The 19786-nt window shown below is 32.8% G+C and overlaps 1 protein-coding gene across 1 annotated transcript in view; it reads left to right on the top strand.

The window, feature by feature from the left end:
- The first annotated feature begins 482 nt into the window (after positions 1-482).
- Positions 483-19786, top strand: part of LOC140754249 (trehalose transporter 1-like protein) — a 21291-nt gene continuing 1987 nt past the window's right edge. The window contains exons 1-2 of the mRNA XM_073089212.1: positions 483-887; positions 17757-18154. Of these exons, the coding sequence (XP_072945313.1) occupies positions 836-887; positions 17757-18154 (450 nt within the window). The 5' untranslated portion in view covers positions 483-835. The remainder of the gene's footprint in view (positions 888-17756; positions 18155-19786) is intronic.

Below are 19786 nucleotides of genomic sequence, written 5' to 3'. Positions count from 1 at the left end.
AATGTCCACTCATCAAATTCGTCAGCACTACATTCGGATTTAGAAATAAAATGACATCATAAGTGTGTCACATAATAAAACTGTAACAAAATTAAGAAAAAAACTACACAATAGTCGTTCTTTTAGTCGGTACTTGGCTAATGTTATCAGTGAATGTACGAAAGGTCTGCCAACCATTGTCCCGTCAGTCCGCGTGGAGTTAACTATTGTCAGTATTATTTTTGGCAAGTATGAACTAAAAATACATGTGTCTCTACAAATATTCGTAGTCGGGGCGGCTCTAGGTGTACAGAGCATAGTGCGACTGAGCGGTCGCGGCGGAGGCGCGTCACGGCGTGCGTCTGCGATATCGACCTTCTCGTTATCGATACAAGAGCTACTCGGCGCCGGCGAGCTAACTCAGCCGATAAACAAGGAGCAAAAGCGTGCGCCCGCGCCGATTTGCCTCATTCCATTCCACTCCGTGCGATCCTATTAGTTCGTTCGCCTCAAACGCCACTTAGTTCAGTTGTTCACTCGCCCTCGTCGCGTTAACACTCGTGTGCGTCTCCTCGCATTATGTACCAGCAAACCAACAACACATAAACCTTCCAAAATGAAGCCTAATCGGTTATAACGTTTCTCTTAAATACATATTAATTTTTAGATCGAATATTTTTATTATTGTGATATTTAGTTTGTATATAACAACGTTACTATTTATATTATTACCATGGGTTCGAATTATGTTATATAGTATTTTTATATTTTAAAAACAAATCAGTGCTCAAGATAATCTCATTCCAAAACGCCCAGTAATTCAAAGTTAGTCTGATAGAAAAATAAATCGTTTGCAATGACAGCCAAAACTCGTTCACATTGGAAGGAATATGGAACAGCACTCTGTGGTGAGTTCGTTTTCTAACCTATTCGCATCTCACAAGCGCCGCCCATGTCATTACTATATACCATTTCCAACTATTCCATGTTCCATTGCTTTGGAGGGTGTATTTATTATTTTATTTACTTTAATATTGCAAGTAGCAAGGTGTTTATTCATGCATTCCTTACGGTGACGTTTATCGCGAACGTTAGTCTCGTGAGCCGGTCGTTCGACATTTTAATGAAACGTGTCGGGTCCGCACAACCACATTGAACACAACGCAATATGTCGTGGCGACTCCAATTCATTTCACCACAATCAAAAACGCATTTCCAAGCACCCATTACCGCAAAACCACCTATGAAAGCACAACAACCCATCCCGTGTAGAGTGTAGGTGTAGAGTTGTCGGTGTCGTGTCGCAAAAATGATACTTAATGAATTTGTGTTTGTTGACATGCGCTCCGGCTTCTAAGAATTTAACCAAAGTCTACATTTGATTTATGATGGAAATAATATCTTGAATTTATTATAATACATAGAAACTACGTTCTACGTTCGCGCCTTTTTAACAGGAAAAATGAGTAACAACGTGGAATTGCCGCCATAATTCACTTATTAATGTTGGCAGTCGCCACAGATATTAATTTGAAGGTTAAATTAAGAACCTTACCTAGTGATAAACAGCGATACGTTATTTAGTTCAATTGAGCGTGAAAAATAACTCAATTAAAATAATGAGGGTAAATTAAACCGATACGATGACAAACAAATCATTTGAATTTCAGTCTCTAATTAATGTATAGGTGTGATGGAATTATGCTCGCCTAGGTATAAAATATCCCATTTTTATCCCATCCCATATTATAATTCCCATATAAATAACGGTTTCAGATGTCTTAATATCTGAACTACCTAGTATAAACCACTTGCTGCATACACGTGAAATCGTGAAAGTTGTATCACACGATTCGCCGCTTTCCGATTCCTATGCATAAACCGCGCGATAGCAAGCGAGCCAATTATTATTCTTCTCAGAAATAAAACAGATTTATAGCTCTATCACTAATATAATTAAGACTGTATGTTTGCAGCAGTAATTACAAGATTCTTCAATAACTCCCGCTGAAGTGTAAAATTACATGACGTATGCCCTAGTTTAAGGATAAAGTCTGAAACAGGAACATTTCCTGATTCGTTTGTTTTACGTTTGTGTCTCTTATACACTTGTTTATATTTTTGTGCTGTATTTTTCTCTTACAGTGAATCAACTTGTCCTTTAAAACAACTCTAAGTAAATTTATAATAGTCTCTACCATTAATTCTTCTGTTGAGTCATTCTAATTCGTCTTATTTGTATGAAATCCGCTATACATATTAAGTATTGCGTATTCTTTAAAATAAAATGTACCTATATAAAATTCACATAACTGTCTGTGTCAGTGTAACAAATAATAACAAAAAGTATATTTGACAATTTCCTTCATTCATATTTTTCGATTATCCTAAAAGCCATAAACAAATCGGAATATTCTAAGTTTCTTCAGAATACTAACATCTTTACTGTGCAGTTAAACTGCATACTAACGTGCTTCCAAATACAACCTACTGACGAAGCTTTCCACGAAACACTTATAACAAACAGTACGACTAATGTAATATAATACGCCTCGTGTACCGTACTTTGCGTATTACAAAGTGGCATTAATAAGCCAATGATAATATCAAACCACAATCGAAACTTCCTGTTTTGATAGATGTATTGACAAAAAACCGGACTTCAAATATAAAACGTAGTTGAACAAACTATTCGTATGTATTTTAGTTGTAAAATACAAAGAAATATGTTATTGTACACATATAACTACTTACACCATATATCTTGCATCAGTTTGCAGACATATTTCAAACTATAAATATTAATATCGATAAATGTATAGCAAAGTAGAGGATAAAAAAGCATAAAAAACCAGCGGCCTTGTTTAGTTCCAAAACAGCAAAAACTTATATTTAGTATTATAATAATGATATAGGTCACTTATTTTCAATAAACATAGATAAGTATAAATAAAAATGCATCTTATTTGTGTCGTTACGCTTCATAAATATTTTATCCCGATGAACAATATGAAGGCAATGTCCAAGGCAAGTTATTTTATTTATACAGACGTGTAATGTTCCTCTTAAATATTATTCAAAATTATTGTTCAAGAGAAAAAATAATGTACGGCTCTTTGAAGGTTCACTTACATTGAACATCAATCAAGAGTATCCTGTGGTCATAATTCCTTCCCGACGTTGAGAAATAACCAAAGGATTTCTCGGAAGGCAGCCCCAGGTATAAAACTTCGATGCCGGGTTCGTTCAGTAAAGGGCCTTTATCAAAATTGCTACATTACGCAACATAACCACAATCTACAATAGGAAATAAATGCTGTTATACTCACAATTATTGGAAATGTATTTTGTAGAATTTTAATTCTAGAGTCTCTATTTTCAATAAGAAGTAATAATTACTAAAAGTTTATTCAAATACCTCAGTGAAAGGTATTAAAAATAACTGCAGACATGTATTATTATAATAGTAGGTCTATTTACATATTTAATTTAAAAACTTTCTGTAGTTTCATTCCATCATTTTTATAGTTTCCATATTTTGTAAAAAATATTTTTTTAATTTTTCTGTTGAATTATTATTAAACAATATCATTGCCTTGAAAATTGCCATGTAGTAACTATCATACCTATTAATTTAAAAAGTACAAAAAATCATTTTAATTGAATATTGTTGGTATTAACTTATTATCATTTCCTCCTAAGAACATTCGGACTATTCATCCGTGTTTTTGATACTATCGTACCAAACGAAGTATCAAAAACCTGAAAAGATTGCTATCAAAAAACATTAATCACTAATTACACGACTTTTCGTGATGCAATATCGTGTTTAGCGATAAAACTAATTAAATATATCTTTCAAAAAGATATAAATAAAAATGCATCGTTACAAATAAATACAATTAAAGAGTGCCGAAATTATAATTAGAATCCAACAATGTAATATATTTAGTTATCAAAAGCAACATTAAGTATGTAAACCACATTTATCAGAAAAGTAATCGTACTGTAAAAAAATTACAGTTCTTATACAACGAATTTTATGATGGGATTTCTTCTTTCTTAAAGTTTATTGCCTAGTTTTAGATAAGAATGCACTTTTATTTATGCGTAGAAACATTATATAGATGTATATCCCACAATTGGTTTGCGGAATTACACCTAACACTCCATTTTTTCCTTATAGCAACTGAACCTTATTTTATAGTGTAGTAGCTGACCCGGCAAACTTTGTATCGCCTCAAAATCTATTTATCAAATATCATATAAAATATAGCCTATGTTACCCGTGGATAATGTAGCTTTCGAATGGTGAAAGATTTTTTAAAATCGGTCCAGTAGTTTTTTAAGCCTATTCATTACAATCAAACAAACAAAGTTTTCCTCTTTATAATATTAGTATAGATTTACCAGGGATAATCTGGTCTATATACCTGTTGATTAAATAAAAGCGATTGGCAATCGTACACAAATGCATGTCTTCTCCTGAGTACTGAGTAACAATAAGTCTAAAATGTAGGCCTTCCCTTTTCCCTTCTAACAGACCAGAGTAATGATAGTGTTGTTATAAGGCAGAAGGGTTGCGATGGTGCTATGTAGGTATCTACTTTCACATTTTCAACTTATTCTTTGAGATACTGTGACAGACGGATAAGATTCTGCCTCTATATTTCAGCGAGATGGTCCGCATTCCCATTTCTTCTGTCATCATAAATAAAAAAGGACTACGTCGTTAATTTACCGGTTTAACTTATCTCAAGTACCAAATTGCATTTTATTGTATTATTATCCATATCTAACGGATCTTTATGGTGGTTTGTGACGAATAATATTGCTTTGACAACTCACTTATCGAGTCTTAGAGTTTACAGCAAAGATAGAGAGTAATGCATTTGAATAAATTATAGCTAATTTATCTTAATATACTTCATTTTGTGCACTATAAAGAAAAGGCTTTGTGTAATTTTATGATTTGATTATCTGCCTATTGTTACTGTAAGGCAATTATTGAATTATCTGTGCAATTTCTCGCATAAGCCACGGTGCAACGAATTGCTTATGACGTAAAAAGTATAGCTATTATATTAAACATTAGTAACGACATTGTAATTACTATTCAGTCATTTCACACAATTATCTACGGCATTGTATTATTAGGTATTAACGCTTATTTATGTTACTTAACAAATGACTTGATTAAACGTGGTAGATGTGATTTTCACCAATGGACAGAGTGATTAATAAATTCTTCATGAGTTTAGATTTCAAAATAAACGTATTGTATGTTTTGATTTTTTAATGAATTTATATTGAAAATATGATTTTAGTATACATAATTATATTATGTTTACTGGAATGACACTCGAACTTCAATCTAAAACAATACTTATGTTTCGACTCATTATCTGGATAACAGATGGGTTTGTATTTATTTGCCAGTAACTATAAATTAAACAGATAAGTAGCACATATCCACCAAGAAGCTCATGTCAACGACACTTAGTTCCTATTCACACGTACTATAACCATACCAAATCACAACGCAAATCCATAACCGCGTATACATTTATATGAAATTGCATAGATTTATATACACGGGCCATATTTTGACATCAAAATCAAAGTATGGACGATACGGACCGCATTAAAATCACAATACAGCTACAAAGCATAGCATAAGAGGCCACTACTCTATCGCACAGACACGTTTTTGTTATAAACGCACACTTTCTGATATTTTATGCTGCCAAGTGCTGTGGCTGTGGTACATGTGAATAGGCACTTAGCACGAGTGGTGATTATCTTTGGCTCACGCGGGGAAGATCGTCAGTTGTCAGTCTGTGCACCACGGAGCGACGTTCGATGTTTATAAACAACGCCACTTCGATCGGGCCTCAATAGTTCTTCGTGGAACCGACAGAGTTCGCTGCGGTTCAGTCCCATTCAATGCAATTGTATTATCCTTATTATTGAACATGCTTTAGCGCACGGTTATGTCCACATTCGCGCATATACAGATTAAAATTTTGACGCACAAATCTACAACAATTTCGAACATAAAACTACGTAAACCTTCTCTAAATAAAATTCTATATACATTTAATCAGTTCTGTCCTTTCGAAAATTAAGTGTTACAGGCAGAAAGATAATTAAAACTGGTTTACATGTCTTGTGCTTATAACGTATCACTAAAATGACAGATATTGTAAGATGTCAGACAGGCACTTAAATTTTATTTATTTGTATAGATAGCACTTCACACACCATCACGTTAATCAATTTCGATAGTACACTCACCGGCACAAATAACCGCCCACTTACATATTTTTGAATCTTTCGTAAATGCAAATAAATTTGTCGAATATTGTTTTAGATTTATGTTAAAGTATCGAGTACCAATAAACAACAATTTTGTTAATAAAAAGTGTTGTTTATAGTGCAGAATAAAAAATACAGAAAAACACCTTTTTCTTGAAAAAGTACCGAAAAAGGCAATGCACGAGTATTTTCGAGTGTATTTTCGAGTATATGTGTATTCGAGTGTATATTTAAACTACTATATTTATAGAGTCACTGTTTCATAAAACCTATAACGGTTTTTCTATAAAGATACATATTAGTCAAATATTATCATAGCCATATATCAGTGTAGGAAATAAATTGTTTAAATGTATGATAATGATAAAAATGTAAGTCAATTATGATACAGCAACGTAGGTGCAAACGTTTATATTATCAAAGTATTGATAATAGTACTCGTAGTTAGTTACGACATATAAAATACAACATAAAATACAATTAGGTACCTATATAAATGTGAACACAATTATAATTTTTAACACTACTACTACTACCACTACTACTTGAAACGACGGCATATTTGAGTAGCTTGCTATCAATAAATTGGCAGTTTTTAGGACGTAGGCAAATATATTTTAATCATTTTGAATTATTAAGGAAAAGTAGTATATTACAGAAGAGGGCAACACCAGTTATTGTGGTTTTTGTACAATTGATATTTTTTTATTAATTAACACTGGATTTCCAAATAATTTGGGCGAATACAACACAATTTCGGTAAATGTAATTGTATTTAATTATCCAATGTTTTAATTTCTAAATTTTGTATTTTGCATTTATTTATATCTGTACTATCTTCATGGCCAACAGGAATTTTGCTTCAAACCATATGAATTCTTATCAACAGTCGTTACGAATGCATTTCTACTTCAATGCCGTAAAAGTGCTCTCAAGAATATTTCACTCTCTAATAGAAAACTGAATTACATCCGCATTTGCGTCAAACCGAGAAGCTATAGATAACCTCGACACAATGAAGTGTTAAGTGCATAGATAGCAATTTATTTATATATTATCCCACGTGTCGTCATTTAATTTCTTATAAAATAACCTATCGATTACTACAAAAATATTATTAAAAATAAACTCTACTGCTTAAAGTAGCCTATTACTCACCCACAATTTAGACGAATCCAACGACACCTCATAAGAATGTCAAACCATTTGGTTTGTAGGTTGCAGTTTGGTAACAATAAATAAAAAATACGCTTTAAAAAATATTTTCCAGTTTTCGGCTCAGCTCAATCACAAAAACTTTGTCACAAAGAGCCCAAAAGTAATCTCTTGTCGTATAATGGTCATTAAAGCGTGCCACTGCCCCTTTCCTGGTTATATGATTATGACAGCTTAATGCTATCCAATTATTATATTGTAATTTGAATTTTACATACTGACAAAATATCAAATCGATACGACAATTAAAAGTAAGTTAAAATCGACTTCCTATTTTTGTTTACATAGTTACATAAAAAATAGGCGAAACTAATAGAATAATGCTGAAAATATTTTAAATTGTGATTTTGAGTGCAATTAAGTGTTTATAAAATTCAAAACAAAGGACTCTTGTTAATACGTACTTAATTTATAGGTATGCAAACTCTATTTCGAATTTGGAATTCGATAAAATTTCCCCAACGTTACCTATTTCAAAGGTTACCTATATCTGGCTGTGTTGTATACACATTAAACTTATGAAAACTGGTTAAAATAAGGCTATCTTATTAAAAAATGGAGGCAATGTAATGCGCAACAAGTGGTAGAACTCTTTGCTGCGTATGTATAAAGACATAAGTCTCATGGAAGTAATATAATAAACAATCAATGTTATTATGACGATATGTCGATGATAGTTGACCTTTTTGATTATATTAATGTACCTACGCTAAACCTTTTCCAATTTGCGCTAGTATATTCACGCTATCAGGTTTAGCAGCTAAATGACTGATTTCCTACATTCTTCGTATTGCCTAGAAACCGAAATGCCTAGAATTCTGAAAAAAAAACGGTTTCATACAAACTTAAAGAGTATACTGCGTTTAAAGATTTTTAGACACACGTGTATATAAGAGAAAACATTTCTGAAAACACGGAAGCCTGGCAAAATATATTAAAGGTGGCTGATCTTTGTAACCACAACTTTCAAAACATGATAAGCAGTAAAAGTGACTCATAGTTATTGCATTCATTTGAGGCGTTCGATCTGTCCTCAAATTTAGCGACACAGAGTGTCAAATAGTATCCCTGTCATGTTTCAGGTTGTTCAAAGAAGTCGATACCTACCCAACTGGGTAGGTATCGTAACTACGATCATATCATCACATACTGTTCCCGTATATTTTAACTCCAATTTATTTTCCTATATTTCAGTGCTTATTTGATACTAAAATGTTATGATTCATTTTATTTACTTTCCATTATATTTACTTGCCATTTAATTTACTTTCATATCATATACGTAAAAATAATGATAAAAGCGAGTAAAAAAATCGAATCCGCAAGTGATAAGCAGTGTTTACGAGAGGTGGAAACGCGCGACCGCAATCGTTCAAGAGGCAAGTTTTGGCACGACACGTGCTCCAGGCACGTGCATACAGTTATTTATATACTAACCCAACCCTTCGTCTTACCGTGTCGTAAGTCGTCACTACTTTCGTCTCTTAGAACGAAAACGAGGAAAATGATTATTTTTATTTCGACAGCATAATTTTACATAGTAATGTTAAAAATTAACATAAAGTAGAGCGATTCTAATAATAAGTTCGCAGTAAACTACGTTATTTAGACCAGATATACGGGTAAGTAATTTTATGCAAAAGCGTGAGGCATATAAAATGATATTTTGTTTGGACATACGAGTAGAATGAGTTTAAAAACTGTTTGTTATTATTAGCTCATCTCACGTGATTTAGAACTTCAACACAACTTGTTGAGCGTTGACATTGATAGTGGTATGTAGGTAAAGTTCCTTTACAGCTACAGACATAATGTAATTACTGTGCTGTTCTATATAAGGCTGGAACCACACTTTCTTCCGGTTTTTGTTACGAGCTACCATTAACTTAATGGGTTTGATTATCCGTACCTACTTGTACGTATACGTCTTGGAATGGATAGAGATCGTCATAATTAATATTGCTTTATGAGTCTGGTGACGTATGTATTTACTACTTAGGAGTTTTATCTATAAGTTCAGTTTTAAGGTCAAAATTAACCTTAGTATTCAAAGTAGGGCCAAATCATTATTTACTAAGTGCACTCACTAACATACTTTAATTATTAACTTATTAAAATAGCACCTTATCACAAAAAAATGCAATAAAGATAAACATTGTAATTATAAAAAATGTTTCCAGAATTACAGGAAAATTCACTATCTAACTATTATACGAGTATATGTTGACCAGTGTCCTTGGCGTTAACATTTTACCTACAATATTTTTTGTTGGCATTGTTGTCTTGCTACTCGTGGCTTTGTTTCGCAAAAAATACCTACCAAAGCTTCAATAGAAATCAGGAACAAAAAGTGAACGTAGGCTTTTCCGCAGACAATTGATGTAACTATTTCTAGACCGCTGAATCATACAAATTAATAGAAATAAAGACAGCTCTACATTTAGCTACAGGTACTCAATAAACAATAGGCACTTGAAAAATAGTGTTGACAGTCTAGTTCTTGTGAAAGGTTGCCTTACCTTGAAATATTTTAATTTAGAACTAAAGTCGACATTTAAGGAGCAGTGTCAATTATTTCACCTTATTTTGAAAAAAATAACTGAGTTTTTATTAATCTATGAATAGCACACGTTCCACCTTTTACCAATGCCGTAAACGTAATATAAATTATAGCCAAAGAAAAAAAAAGGTCCTATGTAAGCTCGATTACATTTTCCTACCCATGGTTAATACGTTAGTGTACCTCACTTATGCCGTTAACCTTAACTTCCTTATAGATACACAACTTTAGATAAGACTCCCTAGGAAAAAAATATTTCTACATTAATTTACAATTTTCTATAATAAAAATGTGCCAAATTAATAAAACTCGTAATCTGAACGCAACTTTACCGGTGGTTTACGTCACCGCGCACCGCGCGACGCGACGCCCCCCGCGCGTGCCCCCACCCGCGTCGACCTCGCACACAGGTCACGTAAAAACATTTAATACGAACTGAACACATTATTTAGATACAGAACCTATCTGAATAAATAAAAAAATGTACCGTCTGTCTATTACTTGGAAACGGCGGCTGTTTAGGGTACATTTTTAAATAACATTGCTTTTATGTAACAACAATATCTATTTTTATTGGGAAATAACCGAGGTTCTACAGAAGAATTTTTAAAACGCACAAAGGTGGCTATAACGTGAAAGCTGTTTACCAATAAATATATTTGTAATAACAACAATGTAACTATCAGCGTAATAAACAATTATGCGCATTTCGGCATACTTACAAACCTACGTCAAATAGTTCCTTCTTCATGTTATATGCAAAACATTGTCAAATCTATTTTAAAAATTCGACGAGACATGTGTTCATTACATAAACTTTTACCCACGGAAGTGTTTGAATGATAAATAGAACAGTAAGCCACACAAAACATATTGTAAGTAGGTATTATTTTTCACTTCGGTCATTTCTTAGAATTTAATTATGTTGACTCTACTCGTACTTCAGCCGTAAAATATGATAATTAAATAAAATTAAATTAAAATAATCGGATCGAATCACAATATGCTGCATTTGCGTTTTTAATCAATAATGATCACGTTCTTGCGCGTGATTTTATCGGCTTTTTTTTATTGAAGAGACCGGATACAATGGAGGCTTAGATTCCCTATCTTGCAGAATATTTACTCGTATATACTAACACGTTTCGTCTGCATGAATATTCTAAATAACTTCTTGAATCATCATGATCGATAATAGTGTGTACATGTAACGAATGTTGTCTGTAAAACAGTAAGGGCTATTGTTACTGTAGTGTACTTCTAAAGATAATTTCAACGCCCACTATTGAGGAGTGCCACTTTCAATAAAGATTTTGGGAAGTGTTAATTCCATTATTATAAGTACGTATTTGATTACAAGCACGTCTTATAAGTCCACACAAGAAATATTAATACTATTTTCCAATTCCGATTTCAGGGTAGATACGAATGTATCCCGAAAGTACAAAACTCGTTCAATGAAATCAATAATCGTAATTACAATCGAACCGTAAATATTCAAGAACAAGCGCGTGGGTGTTCGTCCAACTTGTCCATCCACAAAGTACACATCCAGAATGCCGTGCCAACTGGCATTCGCTTCACATCCTGAAGTTGTTCCGTCTACCGCTAACTTCACACTAATCACGTCACATTCGAACTGAGTGTAGGAAGATGCTAACGTCATTTCATTTCATATCCCAAGATCAATGAACCGGACTGAAATCATTTTAATGGAAATTGACTCACTTCGCAAAGACGTTAGCTGGATGCTTAAATGTATCAAAATATCATTATTAATTTTACATTTATTCATCTTTTAAATTTTCGAAGCCATATTTTTCGAAGCCTTTTGGCAATAAAAGAAAAATCATAAACATAACGAAACAAAAACAAAATAGGTCTTCCCTTAGCTTCATAACCATTAAACATGGGATTTTTAAAAAAACGGTATATCTCTCAATATTGCAATGTTATATTATGAAGGTGGTAGGACACTTAGTGGTTAGACTCCGGCGGCACCACCACCACACCTAGTTCTACCTAATAACAGCAGTGTTAGGCGCTGCTGTGTTCCGTTTTAAAGGGTGTGGTAAGGGAGACAGACTTTTCCAAATCGTTCCAGCTTAGTCCTCAGGGGTAGCGGCGCATCTGTGGCCGACCTCAGGTAGAAATATCTAATCCTATCTGGAGTTGATTACAGATGTCCATGGGCGGCAGTAGCCACTTGCCATTAGGTGGACTGCATGCTCGTCTGCTACTCCTATATTATAAAAAAAAATATGCGGGCAAACTTACATCAATATTTTCATCTGGTAAACGTATTTCCAATATTTCCAATCGGCTCAGATTTAAACCAAGTTATGGGACGTAGATAATCAACGTACGAAATCATCTCCACACAAATATAACACGCACTTGTCCAGTTCTTAAGTAAAAACAACGCCAATCAAGGCGGCAACTTCCTTAATTAATTATTTATGTTTTAGTTTACGACTGATGGTCATATTCGATTAGCATGTACCTAATATGATTATATTATGAACCATTTTACGTCTTAATTAGTAGATAGTAAAATATTTATATTGGACATTCCAAGTAAGTATTCCTAATTTAGTATCTTAAAGACTCGACAAGTATAAAAAACAGCCAAAGAGAACTTTTAACAAGTAATTAATTTAAAAAATCAAAAACCCGACTGCACCAAAAAGGCTGAAGTAGAATTTCCAAAAGCAGTGAAATAGGCATTTCATTATTTTTATCCAGAAAGCCAAATACAAAGTTTCATATTAGGTGTCTGCTTCAAAAACAAAAGATGTTCAAACAATATTATTCTATTTTATCCTCGTAGTGTTCATTTACGCTATATAAAGAACCTATGTGTAAAATTCCAGCACGCTTAAGTTCAGCGGTTTCCCTTTGCGTTGATCTCTGGCACAGCAACTCTCTTATTTAGTTCGGAGGAGTACGGTAACTAACACGAGAATTTTATATATAAGATATATTATATAATGTATATGTAATCTCCTCTTAATTTCCTTTATTTTGACACCCTACTCGATAGGTTTGGTTAACTTTTTTTAAAACGTGTTACTATTTTGCGAAAAAATTCACCATTTACGGCCTATAAAATATATAACTTCAGTAAATCAAAGTTTCGGTCATTATTTTACCTCGTTAGAGGTAGCATTTCATTATTTTTATCCAAAAAGCCTGATACAACATGTCATAGTGTTTGCTTCAAAATTGACGATTGTTCAAATGAACTTTTGACCCTTATTTTACCCTCTACGGGGTTGATTTTTCGGAGGGGGATAAATAAGTGCGTCCTTGTTCCTATCCAGAAAGCCAAATACAAATTTTTATAGTAATTGCTTCAAAATTAAAGGATTTCAAAAAAACTGTTTTCCCCTATTTTACCCTCTTAAGGGTAGAATTTCCAAAAGGCCTTTCTTAGTACTTATTCAAGCTATATAGAGAACCTGTGTGCAAAATTTCAGAACTGTAAGGTCCTTGGTTTAGGCTGTACGTTGATTTCTGAAAAATGAAAAAGTCATTTAGTTAGTCAGTCAGTCAGTCACCTTACTGTTTTATATATATACAAATATGTTTTTATAATCTCCGTTTAATTTCCTTTCATTTGATACCCTACTCGATAGATTCGGTTAACTTTTTTTTTTAAATGTGTTACTATTTCGCGCCAAAAATCCGCCATTTTGTTTTTTTTTTACTAACACCTATCTAAGGACACTCGGGTCGTTGAGACAAATATAATGACACTTTAACTGTTGAAATTCATCCAGCCGTTTGTTAGATCGGATCAAATAAAGAAAGACAAACATACAAGATACGCGCGAAAAACATAACCCTTCCTTGGCAGTCGGGTAAAAAGAAAATTTTAAAATTTTAAATTGGAGTATAATTATAATAATAATTAACTTAGTGTTGATAGATTTAAAAATGTGAAAATAATAAAATTTGCTCTTATCCACTAAAATCGGCATAGTACTATCTACAGAAAGCACTATCTGCCTTACTTTGTAGAAACATGCACGTACTAATGTAAAACTGAAAATATTAATGTCACTCAAGATGCAAGTCATGTAAGTAATATAATAAATGAAACACTCAATGTCATATAGCTGAAAGTGATGACAAATTGATGTTTGCTTGAATGCATACCTATTGTGACCATAAATCCTGTTTTAAATAGGACGGTCCTATTTGTTTTATGGCATTCCGTCTCATTATCAAATCATAAAAGATACTTACAATTTCTATAAAAGTTATTCTGAATTAACGCACGGCAATCAAATTAATTAGTAAAATATTTACGGTGAGATATTAAACATGGCAAAAGTGAATATAACATTAGGTATACTTACCTACTTACTAAGGATTTTCCTTAACGTTTTTGGGGGTTTTGAGCTGAAGCTTCGAATTCGTACAAAAATGTCCCATTTTAAATGTTATTAAAATGGTCATGTTGTCCTGTCAGCATTCATGTCGCTCAGGCTTATCCAAGCATCGCATTACTATTCTGTTGATTTTAAATTAGTTCACTTCTACACACTGCGCACTCATACAAGCAGGTGATGCACTTTGTAATCCATTTTTTTAGCCTGGCTGTTAGTTTACGTAAAGTTGATTGAATTAGAGTGGAAGTAATAATAAACAAAAGTAAACAGTTTCATATATCTAACTACCTTCTTGTTAACCTAAAACGTTAAACAGTTATAAAAAGTAAATAATGATTTTGTCTCATTCTATCATTTTATTAATAATGCCAGACCAGAATAATGAGACGGACAAGCACACACTCAAAAAACCCTCGAAGTCGGGTAAAAAAGAGAAAACATGTAATAATAATACCATTTGGTTAAGAAGTGTGAAGGAACTTAAGGAAATCTAATAAAAACACATTAAAAAACTGGATCACAATACGTATTACTGATAATTATTTCCACATATCAGTAAAGTTTAAAGATAAATAAAATCGGGATACGTCCGTCTGTCAGAAGTTTCCATAAGTGTGGTGATAAGGTGCAGTACGATAACCGGGCGAGTGTGTGCGCCACTCGCCCCAACTAAACTTGTTTTATAATTACATATTTATTTATATAAGGTAAAGTCACCTAATGCCGAGGGGTTCTGAAATTGGCACCAAATTCCGTGGTATTTACAAAAACGGCTTTTATAAAGTATTTACAAAATCATTTTTACTGAAAGGTATGTTATTTAATAGATAATTTATCTCTCTATCGTCATATGGCTACCGTAAGAGTATTATGTGTATGGTTTTTTAAATAATCGCATAGTTTTGCATTAGTGCCTCCATCAAACGCATGCTTCATACATTTTGGGCCTCTTGCACGTGAATGTCACGATTTCTCAAATAGTGATTTTGTCAATAAATATGCATGTGTGGGATAGTGTTTCAATGAAAACATTATATTGATTATATATGGAATCGATAACATTTAAATATTTTGCTTATTTCTTAACAGATAATAGTAAAAATAAGTTTAAAAATACAGCGGCATTAGGTGCCAAATATTTTGGGTTGTCCCTAAAACCGAGGTATACCACGGAATAGCAATTTCATAGACTTGTATTTAATTTCAATTTTTTTAGATGTTTTTATGAATAAGCACGTCTTGCTTCGAATTTGATAAATTTAATACTCAATTAATATCGAAATCATTTTCCGAGGTACAGCATTGTACTGCATTACCTAATTATATAATATCAAAGATGACCTATTTATGTACTTTCCTAATTTCTTCTATGGGACAACTAAGGAGAGAAAATGAAGTTTATCCAGATAACAATGGAATATTGAACAAGTATTGTATATTATTATATACATATTTCAATAAAGCATCTTTCTGCCTTTAAATTGTGTAAAAGTCTGTTATTATTTAATAATCGGAATTTGGAAACGTGATTTTTAGTTATGAAACGCTATTCCGATGTATATAAATCGGAATTAGGTTATATGGGCACATTAATCCGCGGCATAGCCGCAAAATACTATACAGGGTTTAAAGTTTTCATCGGTTTTTAAGAACACATATATCGTTTGTATCAGTAATTCACTTAATCCTAATTAATGAAGAATTAACATTGTCATACGATTTTAATAGCTATTTAAATAAGAACTAGAACATTTTACGACGTTTTCATTTGATTAAATTACTCAAAACGAAATAATTCTATAAACCTGATGACGATATTCCATATTATTATTATTTCTGGTGTACGATAATAAACCCTAGTATAAAGTACACGAAGAAGAATGTCCAAAATTGTATTGCAGATATACGAATCTACTGCAGTTTAAAAAATACATGATATACCTACATTAGTAAAATTAACCAGTCAAGAAACTATACTGTAAAAAAGTTTTTCGGCAGCTTTCCTTTAATCATAGCTAAGAACACTTTTGATAAAGCTACTCTTTTAATAATAAAAAAAAAAATTAAATCAAAATATAAACTAAATTCAATAAATAACATTTATTTTTATACACCATGTAGCAGTCGGTCTATCTCTTTCACTCCCTTATTTTGTATACTCGGAATAAGAAGCCAAATACATCGGAATAAGGATTTTTACATCGGAATTAGGGTTTTCTGACTTGGTTCATATTTATTTTAAATACACATTTAAATCAATATTTAATCGTAAAATGTCGAGTCTATTTCAAGAGTACAGATAATGAAGCTTCTGATAAAATTATCTAATTCCTTATTAAGCCGTAGTAAATGCTTAATATCTGACGCTCTTTCTAGTTTTGGTGAAAATACCGCGGAAATAGGTGACTTTACCTTACTAAGTACCTCAAGTTCCCAACTCCTTCCATGTAGAAAAACCGTAATTAATCACATTCGCTCATTCCCGGTATTAAAACATATATTTTATGCGTTTCCATACTATTACCATAGATACATAATCTTTACCAATTGCATTATTAAAATAAAATCCTACATGTAAATAGTACAACTGAATTTTTCTTATAAGTTTAAGCTTCTATTAATAATTAACTTCTCTTGCTTATAATAATAATATAATTAAGATCAGTTAAGTACCTATTAATCTTCGTATTATTTGATGTCCCCAAAATATCTATTAAGATAAATATACAACAACACAACTCATTTCATGGTTTGAAAATGGCAACCTAAATATCTTCCACATCTAATTTCACGATTGAAAATGGCAATCCAAATATCTTCCAACCTGTGAAGTTATATGCACGTAGGTAACTCCTATTTTCCATTGTTCTATTTGTAATTTAGCAGTGCCGTTATCTATGTAAACATTTTAACATCTCTTGTACACTTACTCAAGTCAAACAGATAAATAGACACGTCAAAGACTTTCATGGAAAATTGTAAGGGCGTTATACTCCCTATCTTTACCTACTCGTTAAGTTTGTGTCTGTACCTACAATAATAATCATCGTTAATAAGGAAGAGCAAATCAGTCCACCAATCGACTTCAATAAACGCAACGCGCAAATAAGACCTGTGTTTAACATGAAAAGAATAACTGCTGCAAAACTCGTTGAGCTATTTGACCCTTCTCATTACTCCTGCTCTATTCCTCCTTCATATCATCTCCATATTTTTATACGAAATAATTACTGCGTATCCTAATTATTTCTGTATCATAAATAACCGATGTTTTTTCTACATTTCAGCGACACTCATCACTGCAACTGCGGGAACCTGCTACGGTTGGCCATCACCAACCCTACCGTACTTAAAGTCGTCTGCAAGTTCAATACCCACTACAGCAGACGAAGGATCATGGATAGTCTCGATCATGATCCTCTGCTCGGCGTTGACGCCAATACCGTCAGCATACTTCGCCGACCGCTTCGGCAGAAAGACCGCCTTACTCCTGGGAGCGGTTCCCTTCATCATCGGCTGGGTGCTGGTGATCGTAGCCAAGTCCGTAGTCGTCCTGTGCGTCGCACGAATGTTCTCCGGTCTCGGTTACGGTATCGTGTACACCGTCGCTCCTATGTACACGGGAGAGATCGCCACCAACGAAGTCAGAGGCGCCCTCTCCACTCTAATAACACTCATGAATAAGGTCAGTTGAAACTACGTTAACATTTAGGTTACAGTTGTCACCTGTACACACATTGCCATGACATCACCTTGCTTACAATAGTCAAATAGTAAATACTTCGCGTTTGTTTTCGTAGCCGTTATTAAAAATAATTGTTTCAGTACTCGTAATAATAATATATATTATACGCATTATTCTTCTAAAGCACATTTTGTTAATTTACACATTAAATCAATTAAGCACATTTGAGTATTTAGCAATAACTTATAAGTTTTTATCTTTTGTCAAGGTAAAAGAAATTGCTAGTTTGTCGTGTGTAGAAGCCTATTTGTACCAATTTTAATAAAATGGCTCATTAAGCTCGCATAAATAGACGGTGTTTTGTTTCGTAATTGATTACAAACGCCGTTCTGTAAACTAATAAATGGGTACACGAGCTAACACGTAAACATGAGTCATTGCTATAAGTATAAAGTGTTGCACATGAAATTCAAATAAAGATAAATACATAAGCCACCGGCTTAATAGTTTATACGCATGCAGCATACTGCGCCCGCAAATATCCTTTTAAAGTTGATAACGTTATGGTTATCTTAACTTTTGAGAAATATTCATACGCATTTACATTTCATTTATCCTCATTCAAAGTAGAGAGTATAATTATATCGTTTTCAATTTATTACGCTTAATTATTCGTACTAACTATTGCGATAATAGGTACATATGACATCAGTAAGCCGATTCCTAGTAATGACTCAAGATATAATAAACACATACTCATAAAATATATTAAATGCATATTGCATTATAACTCGTTCTTATTAATATTCCATATGATATCGTGCATTTTCACCTTTTAGTATATTCTAATTCAATGCGTTTCCAGCTTTTAGTACGTTTAAAATAGGTAACTCTTAATAAAAACTTGGTTTCAAAATTAATTGACTAAACTCACTTGGAATCCATACGTAAAACTCTTTTTAATGACGATCAAAGTATAAATATAAGATTCTAGCTCTATTTAGAAGTCTACAGGGACTTCATTACATCAAATCAAGCAAGACAAGTAGTCTTCTAAATCTGGATTTCATGAAATGTACAATGTACCGATTGCGTATTACCCTACTATGGATTAGAGCAGTTATCTGTAAACTTATAACACACTTATGGGTAATTTACAACCTATAGGCAATATTTTCCTTAAGTACGTACGACGCGTACTAATCTGGCGAAGATTAATATCCTATGCCGTTCTATTTACACTGCATATCAGATAAGATATCCTAAATGTTTATTATTACCGTCCATATAAGACGTTTCATGATTACAGACAGGAATTTTTCTTGAGTAATGAGAAAACGCTAAAAAAAATAATTAAATAAACCATTTTACGTACCCTGCGATTTAAATTAAACAAAGATTTCAATTTCTACACAGCTTACCTAAAGATATGACAATTAAGTTTCTATAACAGATTCTTCCCTTTTTTTCGCTCACTTACGTGTACTTTGATGAGATGAAAATAACACCAATATGGATTTTAAATCCCTCAATCATGAACTGACTTTTCTACCAAGAATCTTTATGGTACATAAATGTTATGCAAGTTGACGGTGATCTCTATTTAATAGCTTTATTAAAAATAAATCTTTT

The sequence above is a fragment of the Epargyreus clarus genome, unplaced genomic scaffold (genome assembly GCF_041222505.1).
Source record: "Epargyreus clarus isolate Ecla_fem2 unplaced genomic scaffold, WU_Ecla_fem_2.2 ptg000003l, whole genome shotgun sequence".
In the NCBI taxonomy this organism is placed as follows: Eukaryota; Metazoa; Arthropoda; class Insecta; order Lepidoptera; family Hesperiidae; genus Epargyreus; species Epargyreus clarus.
This window is presented reverse-complemented; position numbering and strand designations above follow the sequence as displayed.